This window comes from Procambarus clarkii, chromosome 11, assembly GCF_040958095.1.
Source record: "Procambarus clarkii isolate CNS0578487 chromosome 11, FALCON_Pclarkii_2.0, whole genome shotgun sequence".
Classification (NCBI taxonomy): domain Eukaryota; kingdom Metazoa; phylum Arthropoda; class Malacostraca; order Decapoda; family Cambaridae; genus Procambarus; species Procambarus clarkii.
Genome location: NC_091160.1, coordinates 39,953,117 through 39,981,076, shown reverse-complemented (window position 1 = coordinate 39,981,076; position 27,960 = coordinate 39,953,117). Strand labels below are relative to the sequence as shown.

Genomic DNA, 27,960 nt, shown 5'->3' with positions numbered 1-27,960 from the left:
AATGATTGTATAACTTATACCATGTCATGGTACAGGGGTAAGGTAAGGGAGTACAGTACCTTGATCATTGTTTCGAGTTGCCTCATTGCTTCAATCAATTTTCCTAGATCCACCTATGTGCCTTACCTTTTCTATGTCCAAACATCTTGCATGTCCAACATCAACCAAGTTGAGGACTAATGAGGCATCAACTGGGACTTCTGCCAGCTGACTAGGAAGCAAATAGCAGATGTAGGGAAACAAGCCAAGACTGGCTTGAGGCCACAAAGTTCACCAGGTACACAATAGTCACCTGGGATGTTGGGAAAGGAATGCTTATCTTGACTGTGGAAAGATCAAATATAATCTAAAGCTTGGGAGAGTTCTTGGTTACTAGAATGAAGCTGGACACTACCCAGAGTGATGGTCACCACAATAATGTCCTTGTCCAAAATGTCATGAATGACAGTAGATGGCAGAGTGGAAATTCAAGACAACTTGACTAAAAGTTGATAGCAAGAGCTCCCCCAACACTGAGTGCAAGACATCAGTTTTGGGATACTGTATGGCAGAAATGGGTTACCTGAAAATGATGCAGCATTTACTACAATTATTCTCCAAATAAAAAGGAAGTGCACATACTTTACTTACATATATTCTAAAAAAAGTTAATACCATTTGTGAACCATGTAACTTACAAATGTGTGTTACATACAGTATTTTCAAAAGGAGCGCAAGAAAAATAGTACTAGGCACCGTACATTTATTTCTGTAATTTATAAGTTCAATGTTTTTTATAATGAAGTACTACAGTATTACAAACAAGTGAAAACAAATATGTACATGCATGACCCACCAGTGAATACATGGCCCTCAATGTGTTAAAGGCGAGCATCTATCCTCCTATTGGCTTTGATGAAATTATTGTTTTTCGTAAATAAAGTAAATATTTGATTTTTTTATTATTACAGTACAGTATATGTAAAATTCTGCAACTGTACATAAGTTATACAATGTAGCTATTAGTGCCAACTTAAGAGTAGAACCATGGGTTTGAAGTTCAAGATGAAATACAAGTCTCCACAAAGTCATTTTCACTTTTTAATTCTGTACTTTATACTTTATGACTATCTAGTTTATGAAAAAAGAACAATTAATTATATAATATGAGAAATCTGTGAGCAAACTCACAACTGCTTGTATATTAAGATCTTAATGATATTGATTAAAACATGCTTTTGTTTCCCATGAATATAACAAAAATGTTCTGTTGGATGACTAGTTGCTCACTATAGTATAAAGTCTTTCTATACTGAACATGTTTTCATATCTTCTTACACTGTTCAAGTCCTGGAACTGCAACTATGCTTTTAAAACTGTGAACTTAGAAACCTTTATAGCAATATTACCTGGTTGATACCTGGTTGATGGGGTTCTGGAAGTTCTTCTACTCCCCAAGCCCGGCCCGAGGCCAGGCCTGACTTGTGAGAGTTTGGTCCACTAGGCTGTTGCTTGGAGCGGCCCGCAGGCCCACATACCCACCACAGCCCGGTTGGTCCGGCACTCCTTGGAACTCCTATTCTATGCTATCAACATACTGTACTACAGTCATAGGAAAAAATTAACAGTTAAATCAGTTTTATCTAAGATTACTCTGCTTAAAAGTTCACAAACACAGCAAAATGTTATCCAACATTATTCTTGTGCACTCCAATGTTAGTTCTCATACCCACATGAATCTCCAAATGTGTGCGTGCTACATGCACTCTCTCTCATCCTTTGTACACAGTACAGTACAGTACTCTGTACTGTACTCTATGTGGTAGCTGGAATTAATTACCGAGTCTGAAGCGGGTGCTAATAATATACCGTAATACAACTAAAAAATAAAGATGATAAATTAGTGTTGGAAAATAGAACATGATGATCATAGCTCTTTCCTGTAGCTACAATTACTGTAGACAATTACACTAAAGTGCACACATTCTCGCATATGCTTTTAACAATACTGTAATGCAAATATTTTGTGTAGTATTCAGGACAATTAATGAGGTACTAGTACAGTGGCACCTCGATTAACGAGTTTAATCCGTTCCGGCACCGAGCTCGTCATGTGGAAAACTCTTCTTGTGAAACAACAATAAAACTGTCATAAAAGGTGTTCGAGAACCAGCGGAAACACTCGTTAATCGAGGAAAAGCTCGTTAGTAGAGACAAATGTTCTGCGAGTGGCTTGCTCGTTACCCAAAATGCTCGTAGATAGAGCCGCTCGTTAATCGAGGTGCCACTGTACTTAAATTCCAAGCATAGAGACCTCATGAACAAATCCACAAGGGCCGTGATGAGGGTTTGTGGTTCAAACTTACACCAAGGATGATCCCAGATGCTGCCTTAGTTGACTAGGCCATGACACGGTCAAAAGAATTGCAACTGGGAATTCCACTGACTTCACACGGATCCTGCAGCCTCTCTGAGACACAAACCTGAAGTGAGAGCGAGGAGGTAGAACAGCTTGTTGGCAGAGCCCGAGTGCATGGGGGAATTGAGTAAAACCCTGGTTTATGTCTCGGAGAGGCTGCAGGATCCGTGTGAAGTCAGTGGAATTCCCAGTTGCAATTCTTTTGACCATGTCGTGGCCTAGTCGATTAAGGCAGCGTCTGGGATCATCCCGGGCTTAAGTTTGAACCCTTATCACGGCCCTTGTGGATTTGTTCATTTGATGCATCACGCTATTGTGATTTCTGTGTGTATAGAGACCTCATCTTCAGAAAAACATCTACTGTGGAGAACATTAAACACTGGGTGACAAAAATCATTCCTGCACTTAGTTGATTGCCACACCAGGAATGGTTGAGGGCCACAGGGCTAACAAGATTGCAAACCAGACATGACAGGGCTGATGTCATCAAAATATTTAAAATATTGAGCAATTTTTTAAGATATTGAGCCAGACCACTTCTTGAAAAAGTAAATGCAACACGAACAAGGAGCAACGGATTCAAATTCAATAAGCCTCAATGTAGGACAGAAAACTGGATATGCTTTTTCACCAATAGGGTTATACTCATGGAGCCGCCCACCCACCAAAGCTGTGAATGCCAAAACATTGCTGCAATTTAAGATCCAAATAGACAAAATCATCGGGACAAATAGGGGGAACTTTTGACAAGCTGCTGGCTTCCTGTCCTCATCAAGGCCTCTATAAATAGTGGCTCTCAGGTAAATTCATGTAAAAGACTTATTGTCAATATGTTCCTGCACAATGACATCTTCAAGAAACCACTAAAATGTCTTTGATAAAATCACTACAAAGCCCTAAATATAAAAATTGTATTAAATTGCCAAGGAAAAATTCAACATTTAGTGTATGCCTCCTTTAACTTGCTTAATTCTGCAAAAGAAATACAGTACTGTTCTCTTAACTGTATGTCTTAAATATACAGCACAAATAAATACCATGAATGGTTCTCTTAGACCAGAACTTTATCTCATCACTTAATCAATCACTAACGAGAAGTAAATAACTCTACAGTACTATTTTAAACGAATTACAATATTATTTACATAGCACATTTGTACAATTATGGTATACAACTGAAAACAAAAAATGATGCTAATGGAATGCACAAGGACAACTGGAAATATAAATTACAGTAATTTACACCAATCATTACCAGTGTTACTTCTACAGTATATCGAATATACAATTATTTTTCTTTCAATAATTACACCCTTTAGACAATTATATGAGCCATATATACCACCACATTTACAGAGGGATGGTCTTGGCAAGGGCCCACAGAGTAACAATGATACTAACTTACCACTATTGTACAAAAAGTAAACATTACTAGATTCTCTGAACAAAAACTTGCATATACAATACACTACAATACTTGTAATACTTTACAACATACTGTAGCGATATCCGATTCCCTGTTACCCGTTATAGCCGTTGTAAAGCTATAACGGGTAACATTATACCTGTTATATAATATTTTTATATAACGTGCAAAAATCACAGCCCTGGAGAGGCCACTACAAACCGACAACCAGAGTGCAACTTCATAGTCTCCCGAGACTGATGGATGCCTACTACTAACGATATCTAAGCAGTTGTATTTATTATGTCGAGCCCCAGGTCTACCCCTGTTGTAATACTTGTATACAAATTTTAGGGCCCAATGCATTTACCTACAGGAACCATAAACACATGATAACTTCAAGCAACTATTTGTTACTTTTTCAGTGTATGAAATTTTCTATTTAACTAACATCAATACAAAAATAAATTGGTCTATGAGATCATTAATTAAAATGAACAAGTCCAGGATGAAAGATAATAGCCAATGTAATGGGAGAATAGTTAATATTAAACAATATAAATCCATTATTTTCTATTTACAGTAGTACCCCTTCTCCCAGAAGGTGAGTCAAACACATCTTATCATTACATATTCTAAGCTTATGAGTAAGTTGGCCAGAACAGCTGCCGATATTACCGTTACCAGAACTGAACAAGAGCTACCTTATGTTATAGACTGGAAGTAATCAATAGTGAAGGCCTAATGCTGAACAGAGAATGGAGTACTGATAATGATGCAGAACTACTGAAAGTTAAAGAGTTAACTTTATTGAGGTCTTGTCCTGTAGAGTAAACACCTCCTTTGATATTCTCTGCAGTTTGGTTTCCAACAATGCAACAGTACAGGTATCTGGTCTTTTATAATTGATTATAACACATTGTTTTAACATTAATTTGCTCCATCTACAACAGTTAATAATATTTTCAAGAACTTGTCTCTTCCAATTTGTGCGTTTTCCCCTTTTGTTTACCTATTTGTTTGTTATATTCTCAATTCTACCTTTGCTCATCCTTTTTTTTACTTTCTCTCTGTTCTGACCTAATAGTTCTCTTTCCTTCTTAGAGTGGCCTTCTCTTACTGATCATGCATAGTTTTCCTTCATTGTTATCTTGTAACTTTCTAACATTTCTGAACTCTTCTGCCATTGGGTTTACACAGTTTAGAGTCACCTTCAGGGGGGCACCACTCCTCATTACCTGTCAAATTTCTATTGTTGGACAGTTGGTTTCAAAACGTTATATGACAAAGAGTGCTGGGAAGACGGGACACCACGAGCGTAGCTCTCATCCTGTAATTACACTTAGGTAATTACATTTATCCTTGTTGATGTGGCCTTTGACCACCGATAACTCTTCCTTAGTTCACTTCTACTTCTACGTTTCTTTCTATCTTTGATGTCATTTTACATCTTCCCCTTGCAGTTAAAAATTCGAAAGGATTTATTTCAATCACCTGCATTTCGTTCTATTTTTGGATTTGTGACAAATTATTTACAAAACTCTTGCCATATGTATTCTAGTGCATTCAGACTTGCAGCATCCCTTAAAATTTTTTTAACGATTCTTTCTGGCTATCTGAGCAAAGGTTTGTTTCGTATAAGATCTATACTTTACCCTTAGCTTTGTGACTACTTATTTGATTTTCAGATTTCCTTCCACTGAGGAATGTTCATATCTAGCTTTCTGACTTGAACATCCAAATTTGTACTAACACTTGCCACTGCTCTCAGATGATTATCTCATTCCTTCTTTAAAATTCTTAAAAATACTTTATTCTTCAAAAATCTTGATTCTCTTCATCAACAGTTTCACATTCCAAGCAATGTAGGAAGCTTAGATGTGGAGAGGACCCACAGGGAAGGTCACCACCACCACTGGCCCTCCAAATATAATCGGTTCACAATGCCATAACAATGGAAACTAGTAGCACTAACAGCCTACCTAGTATACTAACCTGCAACTGCTTGCACCATTGTGATATCATAGTAATCAACTAACAAAAACACCACCAAACCCATACAACAAATATATTAACACACACACATATCCTCAGTGGGCCGGGAAATATATTTTACCTACCTACCTACCTGTTGGGTAGGTAGGTAGGTAAATCTGCCCTCTCATCCTTTCACTACATACTGTACTATCTTTTCCCCTTTATCAACTCTTTTGGTCATAAACATAACTAAACAAATAAAGAAACCATCCACTCAGCAATGTTAAGACTATGTTCACTTTCCAACTGTGAACCTATTTATAATACTGTACAATGTTTTCTACTATAATTACAAATGGATTGGATAAACATGTCGAGTGCGAGAGGTGCTGCCGAGTTTATAAAAGTTTATTTACTGTTTCTATATAAGGCAGTTATTTATGGTTATACTTTTTTATTTTATATGTACACGAGTGAAATTATTGAGCTTTATTGCTGTAGAAAGAATAAAAGGTTATTTGAATAATATTTATTCAATAAATGTTAATTTTAACAATAATTTGTGAACTGTTACCGACTGTTGGTGTAACAAAACATTAACAAAAATTTATCCTCACTTTGGAGGATACCAAACCGATACAAAGTCCATATACAGTACTGTATTGTACTGTGTTCGTGGCAGTAAAGTGGAAAAATTTACAAATAATGTTCAGGGAGGTGTTTTATTTTATAGAAAAGTAAAAGTTTTTTTTTTTTTTAGGCCTGAAACCTAATTTCTTTGTCCCCATACAGTATACATACATACAGTATCCATAAACATGCTTAACATTAACTCGGTCCACACATTATCTTGTGCCATTTACATGTACAAAACCTTGTTCCTAGATGCTAATCCTGATCTGAAACTCTTCCTTGACAGATGTAATAGAACCCATAATCACCACACCATAAATAAATCTCTCTTTGATATCCCCCAGAGTCAAACTAAATGTGTAAACATTCTATGCAAATAGAGGGACTATGGAACTCTCTCTCTAATGAATTAAAAAGCTGTCCAACCTATGCCTTATTCAAAAGTAAAACTAAAAAGTACCTAATTTCATCCACAGAGTTTTCTACCAAGTGCTTCAAACTCGCACTGTATCTTGTGCTCCTCACTCCCCCAATATGCCCGAAACGCTTTGCGTAATAGTGGCTTTAGGCATGCCCGAAACGCTTTGCGTAATAGTGGCTTTAGGCATTGTATGTACTAGCTCTACCTATAAGTCAACCAATCTTTGTAAAAATGTATTGTATGTATGTACCTTACCTAAATAAACATTTTATTTTATTTTATTTTTATTTATATATGTGCCTGCATCATACATCACCACCACTGTAATCACTGCTATCATCTTACATCATGATTGTTGTGTTGAATGCAAATTTTACTACAATGTACCTGTTGAGAATTCTCAAATTTTACAGTAATGTACCTATTAATTTTCTTCAAATATTCTTACAATGTACCTGTTAACATTCTTCAATTTTTTCAACAAATTACCTACTTAAAACTATCTGTTAGATTAAGGACCTGCCCAAAATGCTATGCATGCTAGTGGCTTTACAAGAATGTAAAAAAAATCAATCCTATTTACTCTCATAAGTCCAATGTACCTTCTTGTATATACAAGAAGACAAGAAGGTACATTGTTGTGATACAGTACAAAGTCTCCAATAATAATGCAACCCACACACACACACACACACACGTGAAAAGAAAGGTTAAATGATGATGTTTTGGTCATTTTATTTTTGTTTCATGTGGGTTGGGGGTGTTGATTTTCATATATGTTACTGTGACTTATTCCCTGCAAGTCTCCATTGCTTTGATCAAACACAAGGTGTCAATTATGAACCCAGGAATAGGACATATGGATTTTTTTTTTTTTTTTGAACAAATTCTAATTTATCATATAAAAATGGTGTAAAGATATGAAGATAGGACTACTAAAAATAAATTATATTGTACTTTTTCTGAGGAAATTTCTTGAACTACCAATAAAGACAATGTGTGGGTCACTATGTAGCTATAGCTTTTAAAGGCTTGAAGAGCCAACAATATTGTATTCTTAAATCTAGTTTGGAATATCTCACTCAAATGGAGTAATTTAGTTGAAATAGTTATAGCCTTAGGTAGGAACCAGCTTTGCTAATGGATCTAAGACAGCCACTAGACCAGCAAATGATGAAACGCTTCCCAGGAGTCCTACCATTCCTGGAGAAAGTCTCGTGTGACCGAGGCTAGTTAAAGGAATCCATATATCACAGATGTTCTTTAAGCTATCCCAAAATATATCTCGATGGCCCTCAGCAAATTGTACCACTGGTCTTGTTACTGGAATGTAATCATAAGCTGCTTTTATGATTGGGATAGTTTTGTACAGGCATGGCTCTGGAGTCCGGCACTGAACCTGCTGTTGCAAAATCTGAAAAATTTCATATATATCCCTAAGCAAATTCAGAAATATAGACCCTAGCCAAAACTTATTAGAATAATCTGACCATTTCTGCTTGTTGATATCATAGAGACCAACTCTGCCGACCCAGATGATGTGATCAACCATGAGGAAGCAGGTCTGGTAGATCCTAGACAAGGTGAGGAGGACACGCAGGACCAAGTTTGGAAGGTGTTGTGTGCGCAGAGCTCCATGAAGAACTTCAAGACTTTTTCCTAGGCGTAACACTGTTGAAGGACATACAATGTTACTATTATCACAACATGTTCAGAATACACTGGTCTACAGCCAAAATTCCTCTGAAACAAATGAAGTCAATATTGACTAATTCTGGGTCACTGAGAATAGAAATGATATTTAAAATATTTGATTAGCTCTAGTTTTCATCCAGGATGAGTCTTAAAGCTGTTTTGCTACATAATGAGAGTCTTTTGCCATCAATTCCATTTGGTTATGCAGCCCATATAAGGAAACTTATGACAACATGAAGCAGCTTTTGATGTGCATAAATGATGACCATCAGTGGCAGCTCTCTGGTGACTTGAAATTTGCTGTTCTTGTGATGGGTCTGCAGGGTGGATACATAAAATAATGCTATTTTTTTTGCGAGTGGGAGAATCATGTGAGCGATTCCCTCTATGTCACAAGAGACTGGCCACTCCATCCATCATTGGAGCCTGGGTGAAAAGCATTCAGCATCCACCACTTGTTAAATAAAACATGATTTTGTTACCACCCTCACACATGAAACAATAGCTAATTAGCAATTTTAATGATCCTATTTGAATTCAGCATGTCAAAATGCATGATAAACATCTCTTTTTCATCTCAGGAAGAGACAACTTTTGAAAAATTGTTGACCAGTGATGTTTTTAAATAGAGGAAGAATGTTTTCAAGTCAAAATACTGAACAGTACAGTACTAAATAGATCCTTCAGTACAGTATTCTATCCAGTACAAAATAATTTCAAATAATTTGTTCTAGATTTTGTAATTGTTCAGAAATTATTATGTCGCGAGCAGAATGCTCAGTAACATGTCTCGCACGATAAAATCACATTAACGTGACGTATCGATGAGAAAATTAGTAGGAGCCACCTGCACCCAGTGTGGTGCAGGTTCAAATCTTACTCATGGCTCCTACTGATTTTATCATTGATATCATGTTAATGTGATTTCTTTGTGCATCTGAAGAGAAGCACTGAAGGTAGAACTCCTAGACCACAACCAGAGTGCATGGGGGACAATGTGTGAAACCCTGATTGGGATTCAGTGGAAGCCTCAGGACCCCTAAAGGATTCAGTTGAATCCCAGGTTAGTTTTGTTTTTGACCATGTAGTGGTGCAGTAGTCTATGGTGTGGTTGAGAGTTTCCAGCGTGCAGGTTCGAATCCTTCTCATGGCTCCTGATTTTCTCACAGTATATTACTTCCATGAGAGGACACTCTTGTCCTCATTCACAGGACAGTGCCGTCTATGTATTATTTCATGGAAACACCTAATCAATGTGACTAAATGTTTTTGAGTAGATCTCCTTTGGTTGCTCCCCTGAGGTATATACAAGACCTCACCCCCTAGCATTGCTAACATACTAGGCACTGAGCAATTTTACACTCTACCAAGGAAAATAACTTCTCAAATTGTTTTCTAACACTGCCCTGGTTCAGTCTAGCCCGAGAATTTGGTAGGGTGAGCAGCAAGTAGAGTGTGGTTTGTCTTCCTCAGATTATCATGCGAGCTGGCCCCTGGCCATCACTTGTCCAAAATTGTGTCATCCAGAGAGCCAAATATGTTTTGAAGGTGAACTAAACCCTCTCCCCATGCTATGTAAATGATGCACACTCACACAAGCTACCATCACTTCCTCTCTTGGCAAGCAGTAAATCTTTTTAAAGTTACAATATATTAAATGCAACATACTGTATTTATCATTACAGTAAAGCCAAATACAGTACTGTAATTTATGCATTAATGATAAGGAAGCAGTGGAAAATAGGCTGACTTTGGCAGGTCTATGGAATATACAGTATCTCCATTTTTCTCATACTACAGTACATAAGCTTAAGTTTGATTCTCAAGAATTTGCTCTCCATTAGTTTTTCAGCAAAATATCTTTCGTAAATCTAAGTTTACTAATCAAGACTTGTTCCAATGAATTTACTTTCACAAGGCATATGGTAAGAGGCTTACTTCTCATTTAGTATTGTTACCCCTTTAAACTTATAAATAATTTACCTAATTGTTCTATTCTAAGTTATGCTCAAAAGGCTATATGTACTATTGGCTTTATACAGTTTACACTGTGTACCTACAACTACTCCACTGTATCATGCTTCAAATGTATCTTGTATAAATAAACAATTTATATTACTATTACAGTACTACTATTACTACTAAGTAAATTTTTTTTTTATAAAAGCTCACATTTTCTAAAGGAAGAAAAAGCACTCTCCAGGATCTTGAGGCGGGCCACGGCATCCCTCAGGTTCTTCCTGTGCTCCAAGTTGTGCCAGACAAAGCGGCTTAGGTACTGAATCAGCCTACAGTGATAAAGTATATATTTAATTCAGCTAATTGCATTTATTATTAGAAAACCAGGTACAGTATCAGTTTACATCAAATCAAACATTTCTGCTATGTGAGGAAGAATGAGTCCATCAATCAGAAGCGTGCAGGAATTTCTAAACATACTACAGTACAACTTTTCATTTGAGGCTAATGAGAGATTGTTTAAACTTTGCCTAACAATTTCGGTTCAGTACTGTACTAAATTAATTATCCCTTATTTAACAATATTTCTTGAACAATGACTTTGTAATTGTCATATAAATTTCATCTTTAAATTCAATTCAAGGTTTCATTTGTTAAATATTAATCCCTCTCAAGATAACTGTTCCTGTGCTATCACTGATTAAGGCGTGTAGGTTACAACTATACCTCAAACCAACAATTGTACAATGACACAAGCCCTCCATAAAAGGTCTTAGGTGTTAAAAAAAGACCAAATCTTGTATTAACACAAAATACAAGAAGGGTCGTCGTCCCTTCACCTTCTAGTGTGTGGTCTGGTCAACTTACTTTAGCCACGTTATTGTGACTCACCGCCTGCTTAACACAAAATTTTCTTATGTTCAAAACTCTAAAGGACTGTTATTAAATTGTTACAAAGCTTTCCACTATGTGTCTAAAACATATTATGGTACAATATGAATTCTTCAAATTAGTAATCTACTTTAATCTGAAACAGAAAATTTATCACAGTTCATGATCGAAATGGTGCACATAGATAGAGGCTTTATAAAATAGACTAATACTTTATCAACTAAGTAATCACTGCTCACCTGATAAATAAAATATTACTGTATTAGTATTATTAAAATAAAAGAAGACTCGGTTACAAAACTAGAGCGAGTATAAGGTTTACTCACAACAAAACGTATGTACAAATGTCTTTTATGCATCTGACCAACCAATAGAATATGTTTATTACCTTATAAGCTTGTCCTTTCCCGTTGTGCTTGCATTCAGCCTGATCCACGAGTCCATGACTCACACTACAGAAAATACAACAGATTAAGTATACACTACAGGTTTAATTAATACTGAAAATTTTTATTTTTTTTTAGAAATATAAAATTCCTTATATTAATTTTCAGATTAAAGCATTTTATAGATAAATAAACACTGTTCCGCTGGGTCCACCCACGACACCACTCGAACATCCTAACCTACCAGAAATGCACGAACCCAAGTCAACCACCTTACTGAACGAACCCAAGCATAGAAAATGTGTATTCTGGCAAGCTGCTACTTTTTACGTTGCACTTGGTACATTGGTTAACCCATAACCAACGCTGGAAGCAATCGTATTGGCATTTGCCTTTCCATCGGAGATTTTCAGCACCGTGGATAAGGGGACCTGCTGCATGGGTGACAGCTTCTCTCCCGTATCAACCTACCCTGGCTTTGCGCCCTGCAGAAGCCACTCCAAACTGACAACCAGAGCAGAACTCCATAGCCTCCAGAGACTTATGGATGCCTACTACTACCATAATGACATTAGTTGAGAAGATGGGTTTAGGCAACCATTGCCCCACATTGACAGATAACTGTGCTAATGGTATTGCTACATAATTGTAGTAGACAAAAGGTGGAATAGAGTGAGGTTACAAAATAAAAGGTGGTCCTAAGTCAAGTCATGCTGCATTAGTGTTACTCGTAATAGAAACCTAACCTAACCTGGCAGAAATAACGGAGAAACATGATTTTGATGCAGATATAATGGTGGAGTGGGGCGACTTGACCAGGAGCTTCAGAGCCAACACAACCAACAAGTGTCTCACACACAGGAACTTGTGGCTGGTCCACGTGTATAGTACTTGTCATAATTAACGTCTTGGACATAGAGAAGAGTTGTACTATACTTTAGATAAGACCTCACACACGAGGTATGACAATAAAAGCCAAACTAGAGATCATCAAATTCTTGCAAATGTCTTAATAAATCTCTTAAGTCACCACCCAGATTACAAATTAAATAACACACTAATTCCTCACCAAATTGATAAATGTCGAGTCGAAATAAACAGCCGTTTACCAGGTGTGTAGTCTTGGAGGCAGGTGTAGGAGCCGGGTGTGGCTGGCCCAGCCTCCCGCAGCAGCTACACCAATACTAAAGAAACTAGACGAAACCTATTGGAAACCAAGGGGCCTGATAGATCATCATGACTATTACAAACATTATCAAACACAGTATTAAAAATATGTAATTATTTATATTTTGTTATCACAACAGAGGTCAATTGGATACAAATCTATAATAATAAGGTATTATGGGAGTCAGCTGTACATGCCAATATCAAGTAAATCAAGAAAATCCAGTAAATCAGGATTATTATTTTTTTTTGTATTAATAAGAAGCTTGCCTGGTTGCTTTGACGTACTCAACACTGCTAGTGAGATGCGCTTCCTATATACTGTTCTTTATAAGCTTTAAACCTTAAGGTGATCTGTCATATATACAGCAGTTATATTCTTTTGAGATCAAGGATACATACAATTAACATACAAGCCTTTGGTAAAAATGATCCAATACACAGGTATATATATATATATGTATATATATATATATATATATATATATATATATATATATATATATATATATATATATATATATATATATATATATATATATATATATATATAAAACTGAAAACTCACACCCCAGAAGTGACTCGAACCCATACTGCCAGGAGCAATGCAACTGGTGTGTATAGGATACCTTAATCCACTCAACCATCACGACCGGAGGTGATAGCCGAAGCTATTTCAACCTCCCCCCCCCGCTGGCACTCGGATGGTAACTTTGGGCATAGCATTTTATTAAATCGCCTCATTCTTTGGGGCACACGTGAGGAACACAAATGTGAACAAGCCTGAATGGTCCCCAGGACTATATGCAACTGAAAACTCGCACCCCAGAAGTGACTCGAACCCATACACACCAGTTGCGTTGCTCCTGGCAGTATGGGGAGCCGGTCGGCCGAGCGGACAGCACGCTGTACTTGTGTTCCTGTGGTCCTGGGTTCGATCCCAGGCGCCGGCGAGAAACATTGGGCAGAGTTTCTTTCACCCTATGCCCCTGTTACCTAGCAGTAAAATAGGTACCTGGGTGTTAGTCAACTGTCACGGGCTGCTTCTTGGGGGGTGGAGGCTTGGTCGAGGACCGGACCGCGGGGACACTAAAAAGCCCCGAAACCATGTCAAGATAACCTCAAGATGGGTTCGAGTCACTTCTGGGGTGTGAGTTTTCAGTTGCATATAGTCCTGGGGACCATTCAGGCTTGTTCGCATATATATATATATATATATATATATATATATATATATATATATATATATATATATATATATATATATATATATGTATGTATATATATATATGTATGTATATATATGTGTATATATATATATATATATATATATATATATATATATATATATATATATATACATATATACTGTATATATAATTATATAGTCCTGCGACCTTGCGAACTTGTAACCTCGTGCAAGGACTCTTGCACAAGGTCGAGAAATTGTTTACCTCCTGGTTGTGATATTAGGTTGACCCAATCTATGGTCTCGTGATTAAGACCCCCATTATTAGGGTTTGGGTTTCAGATGCCGCATTGATCACATTGTGCAGATCTGTAATTTTCTCTGCCGCTGCTGTGTCAGCCCTGAGGCATACTCCCACGGTCATTTGGCTACCATCCTGAGTTAATATGTTTAGTCGCGGTAACAATCCCCTTTACTCCCGGGTGCCTTAAGCTGACATGAAGAACTCCAAAATTGACTTGAGGACTACTACATTTCCTTGAAGACTACCAATTTAACCGGAAATCCATCAAATTAACTCGAAGATGAGCAAATTGACTTGAAGGACACGAGTCTGCATGTGGTAAAGCAACACACACACCCTTATCATGTGAGTGGTGATACGAGAGGGAAGTATCCGAAACGCTTTAATTGCCTGCCCGAAACGCTTTGCGTAATAGTGGCTTTAGGCATTGTATGTACTAGCTCTATCTATAATTCTATCAATTTTTGTAAAATCTCTTGTATGTATGTACCTTGCCTGAATAAACATTTATTTATTTATTGTTATTTATTATTATATAAGTAACGTAGACAGCGGGACAGAGTTGGCAGCTTCCCGCCTGGGAAAGTTGTAGATCACCGACGTATACAGGTTATGGCGACGAGGTACACACACACACACACATCCCATACTAGTTGAGAGGCGGGACCAAAGAACCGAAGCTCAAGCACAACTAGGTGAATACACACATAGACGGGAGTAGACGGAGACGCACTATCATGGGTAAGGAATTATCTGACAGACAGGTGTCAGAGAGTGAGAGTGAGGGGCGAGGAGTGGGACTGGCGGGACAAGCGGAGTGCCTCAAGGGTCGGTGCTGGGTCCCATACTGTTCCTCACGTATGTCAATGACTTGACTGCATAAGGCGAGTCTTTTATATCAATATGTTTGCAGATGATGCAACACTAATGAGGAAGGTTGAGACAGATGAGGATTGTAAGCTTCTGAGCCAGGATGACTTGAACAGGTTGCCGGGCTGGTCCGAGGAATGGCTGCTAGAGTTCAACACTAACAAGTGCAAGGTGATGAAAATGGGGACAGGAGCCAGGAGACCGAAAGGCCAATACACGATGAAGGAAAACTACCTCCCTACAACGTCTAGAACAAAAGACCCGGGAGTGGACACAACACCTAACTCCAGAGGCTCATATAAACAGAATAACATCAGCGGCATACTCTACACAACCAACAGTCAGAACATCCTTCATAAACTTGAATAAAGAAGCTTTTATATAATTGTATACCGCTTATGTGAGGCCAGCCTTTGAGTATGCCGCCCCATCGTGGAGCCCCCATCTTAAAAAAACACTTAAGGAAGCTCGAAAAGGTGCAGAAGTTTGCAACGAGACTCGTCCCAGAGCTACGAGTGATGAGGTACGAAGACAGACTGAAGGAACTAAACCTGACGACGTTAGAAAAAGAGGAGGGAGAGGGGGACATGATACAGACGTATAAAATACTTAGAGGGATTGACAAGGTGGAAAGAGAGGAAATGTTTACAATGAATAACATTAGAACAAGGGAGGCACGGATGGAAGCTTGAGACTCAGATGTGTCATAAAGATGTTAGAAAGTTTACTTTTAACATAAGGGTATAGTGAGTAAATGGAATGACCTAAAGGAACAAATTGTAGATGCTAACTCCATTCATAATTTTAAAAGCAGGTATGAGAGAGAAATAGGCCAGGAGTCATTTTATTAGACAACTAACGACTACAAAAGCGAGGTCCAAGAACTAGAGTTCGATCCTGCAGGCACAAATAGGTGAGTACACACACACAGACAGAACTTTACGGCTTCGGAGGGTAGGCGGTTCCTTATTGTACACCCCCCTATACTCATCACGTCTACACAACATATAATTTAACATGTGTGTGTGTGTGTGTAATTACCTAAGTGTAGTTACAGGATGAGAGCTACGCTCGTGGTGTCCCGTCTTCCCAGCACTCTTTGTCATATAACGCTTTGAAACTTGTCTTGGCCTCCACCACCTTCTCACCTAACTTGTTCCAACCGTCTACCACTCTGTTTGCGAAAGTAAATTTTCTTATATTTCCTCGGCATCTATGTTTAGCTAGTTTAAATCTATGACCTCTTGTTCTTAAAGTTCCAGGTCTCAGGAAATCTTCCCTATCAATTTTATAAATTCCTGTTACTATTTTGTATGTAGTGATCATATCACCTCTTTTTCTTCTGTCTTATAGTTTTGGCATATTTAATGCCTCTAACCTCTCCTCGTAGCTCTTGCCCTTCAGTTCTGGGAGCCACTTAGTAGCATGTCATTGCACCTTTTCCAGTTTGTTGATGTGTTTCTCAAGATATGGGCACCACACAACCGCTGCATATTCTAGCTTTGGCCTAACAAAAGTCGTGAACAATTTCTTTAGTATATCGCCATCCATGTATTTAAAAGCAATTCTGAAGTTAGAAAGCGTGGCATAAGCTCCTCGTACAATATTCTTTATGTGGTCCTCAGGTGATAGTTTTCTATCTAGAACCACCCCTAGATCTCTTTCTTTATCAGAATTCTTTAAAGATTTCTCACATAATATATAGGTTGTGTGAGGTCTATGTTCTCTTATTCCACATTCCATAACATGGCATTTATTAACATTAAATTCCATTTGCCAAGTGGTGCTTCATATACCTATTTTGTCCAGGTCATCTTGAAGGGCATGACAATCATCTAAGTTTCTTATCCTTCCTATTATCTTAGCATCATCAGCAAACATGTTCATATAATTCTGTATACCAACTGGTAGATCATTTATGTAGACAATAAACATCACTGGTGCAAGAACTGAACCCTGTGGTACTCCACTTGTGACATTTCTCCAGTCCGATACATTTCCTCTGATCACTGCCCGCATTTTTCTATCAGCCCGAACATTTTTCATCCATGCTAGAAGCTTACCTGTCACCCTTCCAATGTGTTCCAGTTTCCAGAACAACCTCTTATGTGGAACTCTGTCGAAAGCCTTTTTTAGATCCAGATAGATGCAGTCAACCCAACCATCTCTTTCCTGTAATATCTGTGGCTCGACCATAGAAACTGAGTAAATTCGATACACAGGATCTTCTAGATCGAAATCCATACTGTCTGTCTGATATTATATCATTTCTCTCCAGGTGTTCTACCCATTTAGTTCTTATTATTTTTCCAATATTTTGACAATTACACTTGTCAATGATACAGGTCAATAATTGTGGGGGTCTTCCCTGCTGCCACTTTTGTAGATTGGAACTATGTTAGCCTGTTTCCACCCGTCTGCTACGACTCCTGTACACAGGGATGTCTGAAAGATCAGTTAAAGTGGAATGCTGAGCTCAGGTGCACATTCTCTCAAAACCGATGGTGAAACTCCATCTGGACCAACTGCTTTGTTCTTACTTTACTTTGTTCCTGACCTTAAAAGCTTCATTGAAGGTTGTAACAGAACCCATGAGCACCACACCAGAAACAAATACCTTTTTGATATTCCAAGAGTACGACTTAATCAAACTAGAAATGCTCTACAAATCAAGGGACCCAGAATGTGGAATGACCTTCCCAATCATGTTAAAGACTGTACCTCTCTCAACGAGTTTAAGATGAAAACTAAGCACTACCTAATTAACTCCCTGTAACCTACCTTACCCCTATAATGTCAACCCATGTCTGTTATTTTTAAACAATGCTGTTTGTTGACTAAATTGTATTTTTTTATGTTTTTCTGCCATGTTCCCCCTTTTTTATTTTTATATTTTCTCAACACATTTTATACTTTAATCTCAATTAGTATTAAGTTTTAGTCTTTAGTGTTTTTCCTGCCCGAAACGCTTTGCGTAATAGTGGCTTTAGGCATTGTATGTACTAGCTCTATCTATAAATTAATCAATATTTGTATCACACCTTGTATGTATGTACTTTACCTGAATACATATTTGAATTTGAATTTGAATTTACTTACCTCCAAGAGCATTTTTTCCACTTCGTCTCTAGACACCTCTATGCGCTCTGTGTTGTTCTCTGGAATTCTTATTGTGTCAGGTTCCCTGAAGATTTAATTTTGTACAAACACACTTTGGAACTTTTCGTTTAATATTTCACCCATTTCCTTTTCATTTTCCGTGAATCTATTTCCCATTTTCAACCTCTGAATATTATTCTTTACCTGCAATTTGTTGTTTATGAATTTATAGAATAGACCTGGTTCTGTTTTACATTTGTCTGCAATCCCTTTTTCAAAATTTCTTTCTGCCTCTCTCCTCACTGCCGTGTAGTTGTTTCTCGCATCTTTGTATCGCTGGTATGTTTGGGGGTTTGGCCTATTTCTATATTGATTCAATTTTTGTGTCTTTTGGTCTCTGGCCCTCTCGCAATGTGTGTGTGTGTGTGTGTGTAATTACTTAAGTGTAGTCACAGGATGAAAGCTACGCTCGTGGTGTCCCGTCTACCCAGCACTCTTTGTTATATAACGCTTTAAAAAGTGTGTGTGTGTGTGTACTCACCTAGTTGTGCTTGAGGAGGTTGAGCTCTGGCTCTTTTGTCCCGCCTCTCAACCGTCAATTAACAGGTGTACAGTTTCCAAAGCCTATTGGGCTCTATCATATCTATGCTTGAAACTCTGCATGGAGTCAGCCTCCACCACATCACTTCCTAATGCATTCCATTTGTCAACCACTCTGACACTAAAAAAAGGCCTTCTAATATCTCTGTGGCTCATTTGGGCACTCAGTTTCTACCTGTGTCTCCTAGTGCGTGTGCCCCTTGTGTTAAATAGCCTGTCTTTGTCTACCCTATAAATTCCCTTGAGAATCTTGAACGTGATCATGTCCTCCCCTATTCTTCTGCCTTCCAGCGACGTGAGGTTTAATTTCCGTAGTCTCTCCTCGTAGCCCATACCTCTCAGTTCGGGTACTAGTCTGGTGGTAAACCTTTGAACCTTTTCCAGTTTAGTCTTATCCTTGACTAGATATGGACTCCATGCTGGGGCTGCATACTCCAGAATTGGCCTGACATATGTGGTATACAAAGTTCTGAATGATTCCTTACACAAGTTTCTAAATGCCGTTCTTATGTTGGCCAACCTGGCATATGCTGCTGATGTTATCCACTTGATATGGGCTGCAGGGGACAGGTCTGGCGTGATATCAACCCCCCAAGTCTTTTTCTCTCTCTGACTCTTGAAGAATTTCATCTCCCAGATGATATCTTGTATCTGGCCTCCTGCTCCCTACACCTATCTTCATTACATTACATTTGCTTGAGTTAAACTCTAACAACTATTTGTTCCACCATTCCTTCAGCTTGTCTAGGTCTACTTGAAGCCTCAAGCCGTCCTCCTCTGTCTTAATCCTAATTGTAATTCCATCTATGTTAGTGTACATTGCCTTGAGGCTCGCTTTCGTCTGTTCCTTCTCATATCTCCTCCTTGGCGAGTGTTCTGCTGGTGGGGGAAGCTGTTCCATGGGCGTGGATTTTTGTGAGGTGGATAACAGGGTCTCAGAGGATACTGGGGTGAGGGGTGGGGGGTCAAGTGAAAGGGGGACAGGGAGCGTATGGGATGAAGGAGGAGGGAGGACTGGAAGGAAAAGGGGGGAGGGGTAGCAGGGTAGGGATGGGGTATGGGGGAGGGAAATTTGGCTGAGCATTTGAGTGGGGGCAGGGAGGGTTTGGGGCAGGGGGATTCTCTATGCAGAGGAGGGTGGTGTGGTTGCTCTCCCCTCTGGTGTTACTGGGTAGCTGGTTGTGGGTTCCCCCCCTCACACCTGGGGATGTTGTGTTGGGAGCTGTGATTTCCTGGTTTTCCCCTCTCGTCCTGCGCTTCTTCCTTGCTTCTGCAGCCATGGCTCTCTCCTCCCTTGTCATGTCCCTCTGGAGCAATACTTTTTTTAATTCTCCCACATATTGCAGGTGACTCTTCCTTGTTAGAATCTTTTCCTTTGGGTTTTGGTTTGCAAACACTATCTTCAACACGCGGTCTCGGTTTTTGTTGTACCAGAATAGCCTGAAAACCTTCTCAATGCTATACTCGGCCCCTTCCATCTCTAGTGCCTTCAGTATTTCATTCACTTGCCGCTTTGTCCTTATCATTCCACTCTGTCCTAGTGGAGCCTTCCTGCTCTCCAATACCCACATCTACCACTGTGTGTGTGTGTGTGTGTGTGTGTGTAATTACCTAAGTGTAATTACCTAAGTGTAGTTACAGGATGAGAGCTACGCTCGTGGTGCCCCGTCTTCCCAGCACTCTTTGTCATATAACGCTTTGAAACTACTGACGGTCTTGGCCTCCACCACCTTCTCACTTAACTTGTTCCAACCGTCTACCACTCTATTTGCGAAGGTGAATTTTCTTATATTTCTTCGGCATCTGTGTTTAGCTAGTTTAAATCTATGGCCTCTTGTTCTTGAAGTTCCAGGTCTCAGGAAGTCTTCCCTGTCGATTTTATCAATTCCTGTTACTATTTTGTACGTAGTGATCATATCACCTCTTTTTCTTCTGTCTTCTAGTTTTGGCATATTTAATGCTTCTAACCTCTCCTCGTAGCTCTTGCCCTTCAGTTCTGGGAGCCACTTAGTAGCATGTCTTTGCACCTTTTCCAGTTTGTTGATGTGCTTCTTAAGATATGGGCACCACACAACAGCTGCATATTCTAGCTTTGGCCTAACAAAAGTCATGAACAACTTCTTTAGTATATCGCCATCCATGTATTTAAATGCAATTCTGAAGTTAGAAAGCATTGCATAGGCTCCTTGCACAATATTCTTAATGTGGTCCTCAGGTGATAGTTTTCTATCTAGAACCACTCCTAGATCTCTTTCTTTATCAGAATTCTTTAAAGATTTCTCACATAATATATAGGTTGTGTGGGGTCTATGTTCTCCTATTCCACATTCCATAACATGACATTGATTAACATTAAATTCCATTTGCCAAGTGGTGCTCCATATACTTATTTTGTCCAGGTCTTCTTGAAGGGCATGACAATCATCTAAATTTCTTATCCTTCCTATTATCTTAGCATCATCAGCAAACATGTTCATATAATTCTGTATACTAACTGGTAGATCATTTATGTACACAATAAACATCACTGGTGCAAGAACTGAACCCTGTGGTACTCGACTTGTGACATTTCTCCATTCCGATACATTGCCTCTGATTACTGCCCTCATTTTTCTATCAGTCAGAAAATTTTTCATCCATGATAGAAGCTTACCTGTCACCCCTCCAATATTTTCCAGTTTCCAGAACAACCTCTTATGTGGAACTCTGTCGAAAGCCTTTTTTAGGTCCAGATAGATGCAGTCAACCCAGCCATCTCTTTCCTGTAATATCTCTGTGGCCCGATCATAGAAACTGAGTAAATTCGATACACAGGATCTTCCTGATCGAAAACCATACTGTCTGTCTGATATTATATCATTTCTCTCCAGGTGTTCTACCCATTTAGTTTTGATTAGCTTTTCCAATACTTTCACTATTACACTTGTCAATGATACAGGTCTATAATTGAGGGGGTCTTCCCTGCTGCCACTTTTGTAGATTGGAACTATGTTAGCCTGTTTCCACACGTCTGCTACGATTCCTGTACACAGGGATGCCTGAAAGATCAGGTGAAGTGGAATGCTGAGCTCAGATGCACATTCTCTCAGAACCCATGGTGAAACGCCATCTGGGCCAGCTGCTTTGTTCCTCCCGAGCTCCTTTAGCATATTTTCCACTTCATCTCTAGACACCTCTATCCGCTCTATGTTGTTCTCTGGAATTCTTATTGTGTCTGGTTCTCTGAAGATTTCATTTTGTACAAACACACTTTGGAACTTTTCATTTAATGTTTCACACATTTCCTTTTCATTTTCCGTGAATCTGTTTCCCATTTCCAACCTCTGGATATTATCCTTTACCTGCAATTTGTTGTTTATGAATTTGTAGAATAGGCCCGGTTCTGTTTTACATTTATCTGCTATCCCTTTTTCAAAATTTCTTTCTGCCTCTCTCCTTACTGCTGTATAATTGTTTCTCGCATCTTTGTATCGCTGGTATGTTTGGGGGTTTGGCCTCTTCCTATACTGATTCCATTTTTGTGTCTTTTGGTCTCTTGCCCTCTCACAATTTCTGTCGAACCAATCCTGTTTTTTGGTCCTGCATCTCTGTTTTGGTATGAATGTTTGTGTGCCTTCCTCGTATAGTTTTAAAAATTTGGCATACATTTCATTTACTTCCCTGCCTAGCAACAATTCTGTCCAATTACACTCATTAAAAAAATTTCGAAGTTCCCCATAGTTGCCTCTCTTTAAATCGAGTTTATCAACTGTTTCAATGTCCCCATTTTCTTCTAGATGATATCTTAAAGCATATTTAATGTCTAACAGGACGTGATCACTCTTTCCCAAGGGAGGAAGGTACTGGATGTCAAAAATCTCTTCTTCTTTCCTGGTGAATACTAGATCCAGTACTGACGGTATATCTCCTTCCCTCATTCTTGTGGCTTGCTTTATGTGTTGATACAAGAATGTCTCCAGAATGAGGTTCACAAATCTGCATGTCCAAAAGTCCTCCGTTCTTGCTTCATAGGCCTCCCAGTCTATTGCTCTAAAGTTGAAGTCCCCCAGTATCAACAGTCGTGATTTATCTTTATCTGCTTGTATAATAATATCTCTCATGACCATTATGAGGCCCTCTCGTTTGTCATCCAGTTCTTCCTTTGTCCACGTGTTGCTTGCTGGTGGGCTGTAGGTATTTACAATTATCAGGTTATCATCCTGATTCCAGACCTGCAATGCCATTATGTCAATATCTCGAGGGTTTTCAAATATTAACTCTTTTACCTTCAGGTGTTTTTTCACCAGTACAGCCACTCCTCCTCCCTTCCTAGTTTTCCTGTCACGTCTCCAAACTGAGTAGCCTCTTGGGAATATGACTTCATTTATTATATTTCCTTCAAGTTTCGTTTCTGATAATGCAACAATATCTGGGACCCTAAGCTGGATTATATCTTGCAACTCCAAAGTTTTTGACCTCACTCCATCTATGTTGGTATATACAATTTTCAGGAACATGTTCCCTTTTCCTTTGCTCTTTACTCCCCCTTCCACTACTGATCTTGTTGCTTTGTTTTTATGTACCATTTCACAAGCTTTCCAGTCCCTGTCACTTTGTAAAAAAAGAATTTCTGTCTTCTTCATTTCTATCCCCATTTAGACGTTTTGCCTCAATTAAGTTCATTTTCAGCTTTTCTCTGTCTTCCTTGGAGAGGTCTTGTCTTATTGACCAAGATTTGCCAACCTCATCACTCTGCAGATTCCTGGCATTTCTTAGCACTTCCATCATGTTTTTCACTCCATTAAAGGTCACCCTTAAGGGGCGGTTCTTTTCTTTCTCATATTTTCCTATTCTTCTAAAATCACTGACATTTTCCTTTGAGCCTTCTCCTAAACCTACTATTTTCTCTATGATTTTCATCTCTTCTGCCGCTCGGTCCACCCTAGATGAAATTTCCTTCTCTAAACATCCAAAAATGATTATGGACTTAGTTCTATCTGCAGTGTTTTGTACCAGTTTACTGTTGGTAACCAGTTCTTTCCTAATTGCTTGCCTAATTTCTGCTTCTTGTTGGTCATTTCTGGTTTTGACTTCCGAACACACTTCTTTGATAGTCTCTTTCTCTTTTACAACTTCAGCATATGTCGCTTTTATTTCTTCTTTATACTTTTCTAGTTCTTTATTCACCTCCTCTATGTGAGTTGTCAGTGAAGTTTCCAGTTGGAGATCCTTACCTAACTCTATGTTAGCCCTTAGGCTTGCTTGGAGTTGTTCACCATATGAGTCTATCTTTTTGTTTATTTCTTCAAAGTCACCACACTTCACTTTCCATGCCTCATTTTCTTTCACTAGTTCCTTGATTTGCTCCTCCTGATTTGTTACCTTGTCTGTTAATGCAGTAATAATCTTACCTTGTTGCAGCATACTCCCTTTTAGAGTGCAAAGCTCACTCCAAAGAGCTCCATTGTCCTCTTCTAATTTAAGCACTTTTTCTTCATACTTCATTTGCATGTCCTCAATTATCTCTAACCTGCCAAGAACACCTCCTTTCCTTATATCTTGTGTTGAGAATCTTTTGAAACCATCATCTGATGGTGTGTCTACCTTCTCAGTGGGGGTGGTGGCGGCGGCCATCTTTGATTTTGTTCTAGACCAAAACAAACTTTTCCACTCGACTATTTTCACTCAGTTTTACTTGTTTATTGTATTTTATTTGCTTTTACTCTTCCCTGAACCTCTATGTAACCTGGGACACCACTGTAGCCCTCAACCTGTTCCCAATACTTAGGTAATTCGATATTTCCAGGAGCTTGCTGCAGTGTGACTTCTGCCTCCTCCAGCTTCACCTCACCTCCCACACACCAAATAGATGAGTTGGATGAGTTCCACCACTCATCCACCTCCTGGCGACTGTACTCTGCATCAAGGCAGATCATTTGTGTGTGTGTGTGTGTGTGTGTGTGTGTGTGTGTGTGTGTGTGTGTGTGTGTGTGTGTGTGTGTGTGTGTGTGTGTATTCACCTAGTTGTACTCACCTAGTTGTGCTTGCGGGGGTTGAGCTCTGGCTCTTTGATCCCGCCTCTCAACCGCCTACCCTCCGAAGCCGTAAATGCTAAAACTACGTAAAATTTAAAAATACAACCTGAAATGATCATCAGGACAAACAGAGGGAAGGGGGCGGGGTGAACCTTTGACAACCCGCCGGCTTCCAGTCCTCGTCGAGGCCACCAAAGTATTAGCGGCCTCACAGATAAACCATCAACCCAACACCCATCCTGTAAACCATGTTGGAAAAAATTTCCGTAATCCCTTAGTGGGTGCGAACTGGCACTCAATTCCGCACAGATTTCCTTGTCAGTTTCTGAATGGTCTCGTCTATTGTATAATCTAGTTCCTTGATTTTTGGATATAACTGTAGTTTGTCTGTAAAGTGACTCACCACTCTAGTGAGTCACTAGTCTAGTGACTCACCAGTCTAGTGACTCACTAGTCTAGTGACTCATCAGTATAGTGACTCACTAGTGTAGTGACTCATCAGTCTAGTGACTCATCAGTCAAGTGACTCACCAGTCAAGTGACTCACCAGTCAAGTGACTCTCCAGTCAAGTGACTCTCCAGTCTAGAAACTTTCCGGACAATTTACACTGGTAGGTCTCACACCAGTGTTGCCTCACCACCCGTGGCAGGGTCACCAGTGTTGCCTCACCACCCGTGGCAGGGTCACCAGTGTTGCCTCACCACCCGTGGCAGGGTCACCAGTGTTGCCTCACCACCCGTGGCAGGGTCACCAGTGTTGCCTCACCACCCGTGGCAGGGTCACCAGTGTTGCCTCACCACCCGTGGCAGGGTCACCAGTGTTGCCTCACCACCCGTGGCAGGGTCACCAGTGTTGCCTCACCACCCGTGGCAGGGTCACCAGTGTTGCCACACCACCCGTGGCAGGAACACCAGTGTTGCCTCACCACCCGTGGCAGGGTCACCAGTGTTGCCTCACCACCCGTGGCAGGGTCACCAGTGTTGCCTCACCACCCGTGGCAGGGTCACCAGTGTTGCCTCACCACCCGTGGCAGGGTCACCAGTGTTGCCTCACCACCCGTGGCAGGGTCACCAGTGTTGCCACACCACCCGTGGCAGGAACACCAGTGTTGCGTCACCACCCGTGGCAGGGTCACCAGTGTTGCCTCACCACCCGTGGCAGGGTCACCAGTGTTGCCTCACCACCCGTGGCAGGGTCACCAGTGTTGCCTCACCACCCGTGGCAGGGTCACCAGTGTTGCCTCACCACCCGTGGCAGGGTCACCAGTGTTGCCTCACCACCCGTGGCAGGGTCACCAGTGTTGCCTCACCACCCGTGGCAGCAACACCAGTGTTGCCTCACCACCCGTGGCCAGCAACACCAGTGTTGCCTCACCACCCGTGGCAGGGTCACCAGTGTTGCCTCACCACCCGTGGCCAGCAACACCAGTGTTGCCTCACCACCCGTGGCAGGGTCACCAGTGTTGCCTCACCACCCGTGGCCAGCAACACCAGTGTTGCCTCACCACCCGTGGCCAGCAACACCAGTGTTGCCTCACCACCCGTGGCAGGGTCACCAGTGTTGCCTCACCACCCGTGGCAGGAACACCAGTGTTGCCTCACCACCCGTGGGAGGGTCACCAGTGTTGCCTCACCACCCGTGGCCAGCAACACCAGTGTTGCCTCACCACCCGTGGCAGGGTCACCAGTGTTGCCTCACCACCCGTGGCAGCAACAGTGCCAGTGTTGCTTCACCACCCGTTGCAGGGTCACCAGTGTTGCCTCACCACCCGTGGCAGGGTCACCAGTGTTGCCTCACCACCCGTGGCAGGGTCACCAGTGTTGCCTCACCACCCGTGGCAGGAACACCAGTGTTGCCTCACCTCCCGTGGCAGGGTCACCAGTGTTGCCTCACCACCCGTGGCAGGAACACCAGTGTTGCCTCACCACCCGTGGCAGGGTCAAAAGTGTTGCCTCACCACCCGTGGCAGGGTCACCAGTGTTGCCTCACCACCAGTGGCAGGGTCACCAGTGTTGCCTCACCACCCGTGGCAGGGTCACCAGTGTTGCCTCACCACCCGTGGCAGGGTCACCAGTGTTGCCTCACCACCCGTGGCAGGGTCACCAGTGTTGCCTCACCACCCGTGGCAGGGTCACCAGTGTTGCCTCACCACCCGTGGCAGGAACACCAGTGTTGCCTCACCACCCGTGGCAGGGTCACCAGTGTTGCCTCACCACCCGTGGCAGGGTCACCAGTGTTGCCTCACCACCCGTGGCAGGGTCACCAGTGTTGCCTCACCACCCGTGGCAGGGTCACCAGTGTTGCCTCACCTCCCGTGGCAGCAACAGTGCCAGCCTCGTCCTTTGTGCTCCGTAAGATACACAATACGTATTGTTAAGACTTGCAACTTGCAATTTGTGATTGAAAATCACTTATGTGTACCATTGGAAAAAACACTTCAAACAAGAGACTCACATATATCTATCTCTCTCGCTCTGTTTGATTCTGTCTGTCTGTCTGTCTGTCTCTGTATCTCTTATATTCTTATATATATATATATATTGGTAGCAGTCTTTCTTGCAAACATATGTTGTTGAATAATTCTAACACACATCTTCTCAATATCTCTTATTGTTATCTTCACTTTCGAGGGAAGTTGAAAAATTAACTCTCCATAGTTCAATATTTGATAATGTTATATCATTTTTAGTATAGCACACCTAATCATAGCAAGAATTCAACCCATTCTCCGGATATAATAATACCTTTTGTAACTTTGTGACCGATCGTTAAAATATCGACATGATGGACAAATACAAAGTAGAATTTTTTTACTATTCATATTAGAGCCCGGAAAAAATAAAGCTTAAATCCAAACTCAAATATTTCTAGGCCTATTATAGCACATATATGTACTATATTATGCCTAATATAGCGTGTATTAGGCCTAGAATGCTTAGATCATGCTAGGC

General features: G+C 40.4%; 1 protein-coding gene across 2 annotated transcripts; it reads right to left on the bottom strand.

The window, feature by feature from the left end:
• Positions 1-728: 728 nt before the first annotated feature.
• Positions 729-12,993, bottom strand: Pex11ab (peroxin 11). 2 transcript variants are annotated; one of them, XM_045742664.2, is made up of 4 exons: positions 12,835-12,993; positions 11,768-11,831; positions 10,702-10,817; positions 729-8,505 (listed from the first exon to the last, which is right to left on the bottom strand). In XM_045742664.2, the coding sequence occupies exons 2-4, from the start codon at positions 11,821-11,823 to the stop codon at positions 7,952-7,954; spliced, it is 726 nt and encodes a 241-aa protein (XP_045598620.1). In that variant the 5' UTR covers positions 11,824-11,831; positions 12,835-12,993; the 3' UTR covers positions 729-7,951. The 2 variants fall into 2 exon arrangements, with proteins under 2 accessions (XP_045598620.1, XP_045598621.1); XM_045742665.2 differs by lacking the exon at positions 12,835-12,993 and adding an exon at positions 12,517-12,659.
• Between the last annotated feature and the right edge of the window lie 14,967 nt (positions 12,994-27,960).

Bases quoted from the DNA above. Each gene is read 5' to 3' on its own strand.
- Pex11ab (XM_045742664.2), bottom strand. From the start codon at position 11,823: ATGGACTCGTGGATCAGGCTGAATGCAAGCACAACGGGAAAGGACAAG. The intron at 10,818-11,767 runs GTAATAAACATA...TTATCACTGTAG, and splicing joins GGAAAGGACAAGCTTATAAG to GCTGATTCAGTACCTAAGCC. The intron at 8,506-10,701 runs GTGAGCTTTTAT...GTCCTTCAACAG, and splicing joins TTTTTCTTCCTTTAGAAAAT to TGTTACGCCTAGGAAAAAGT.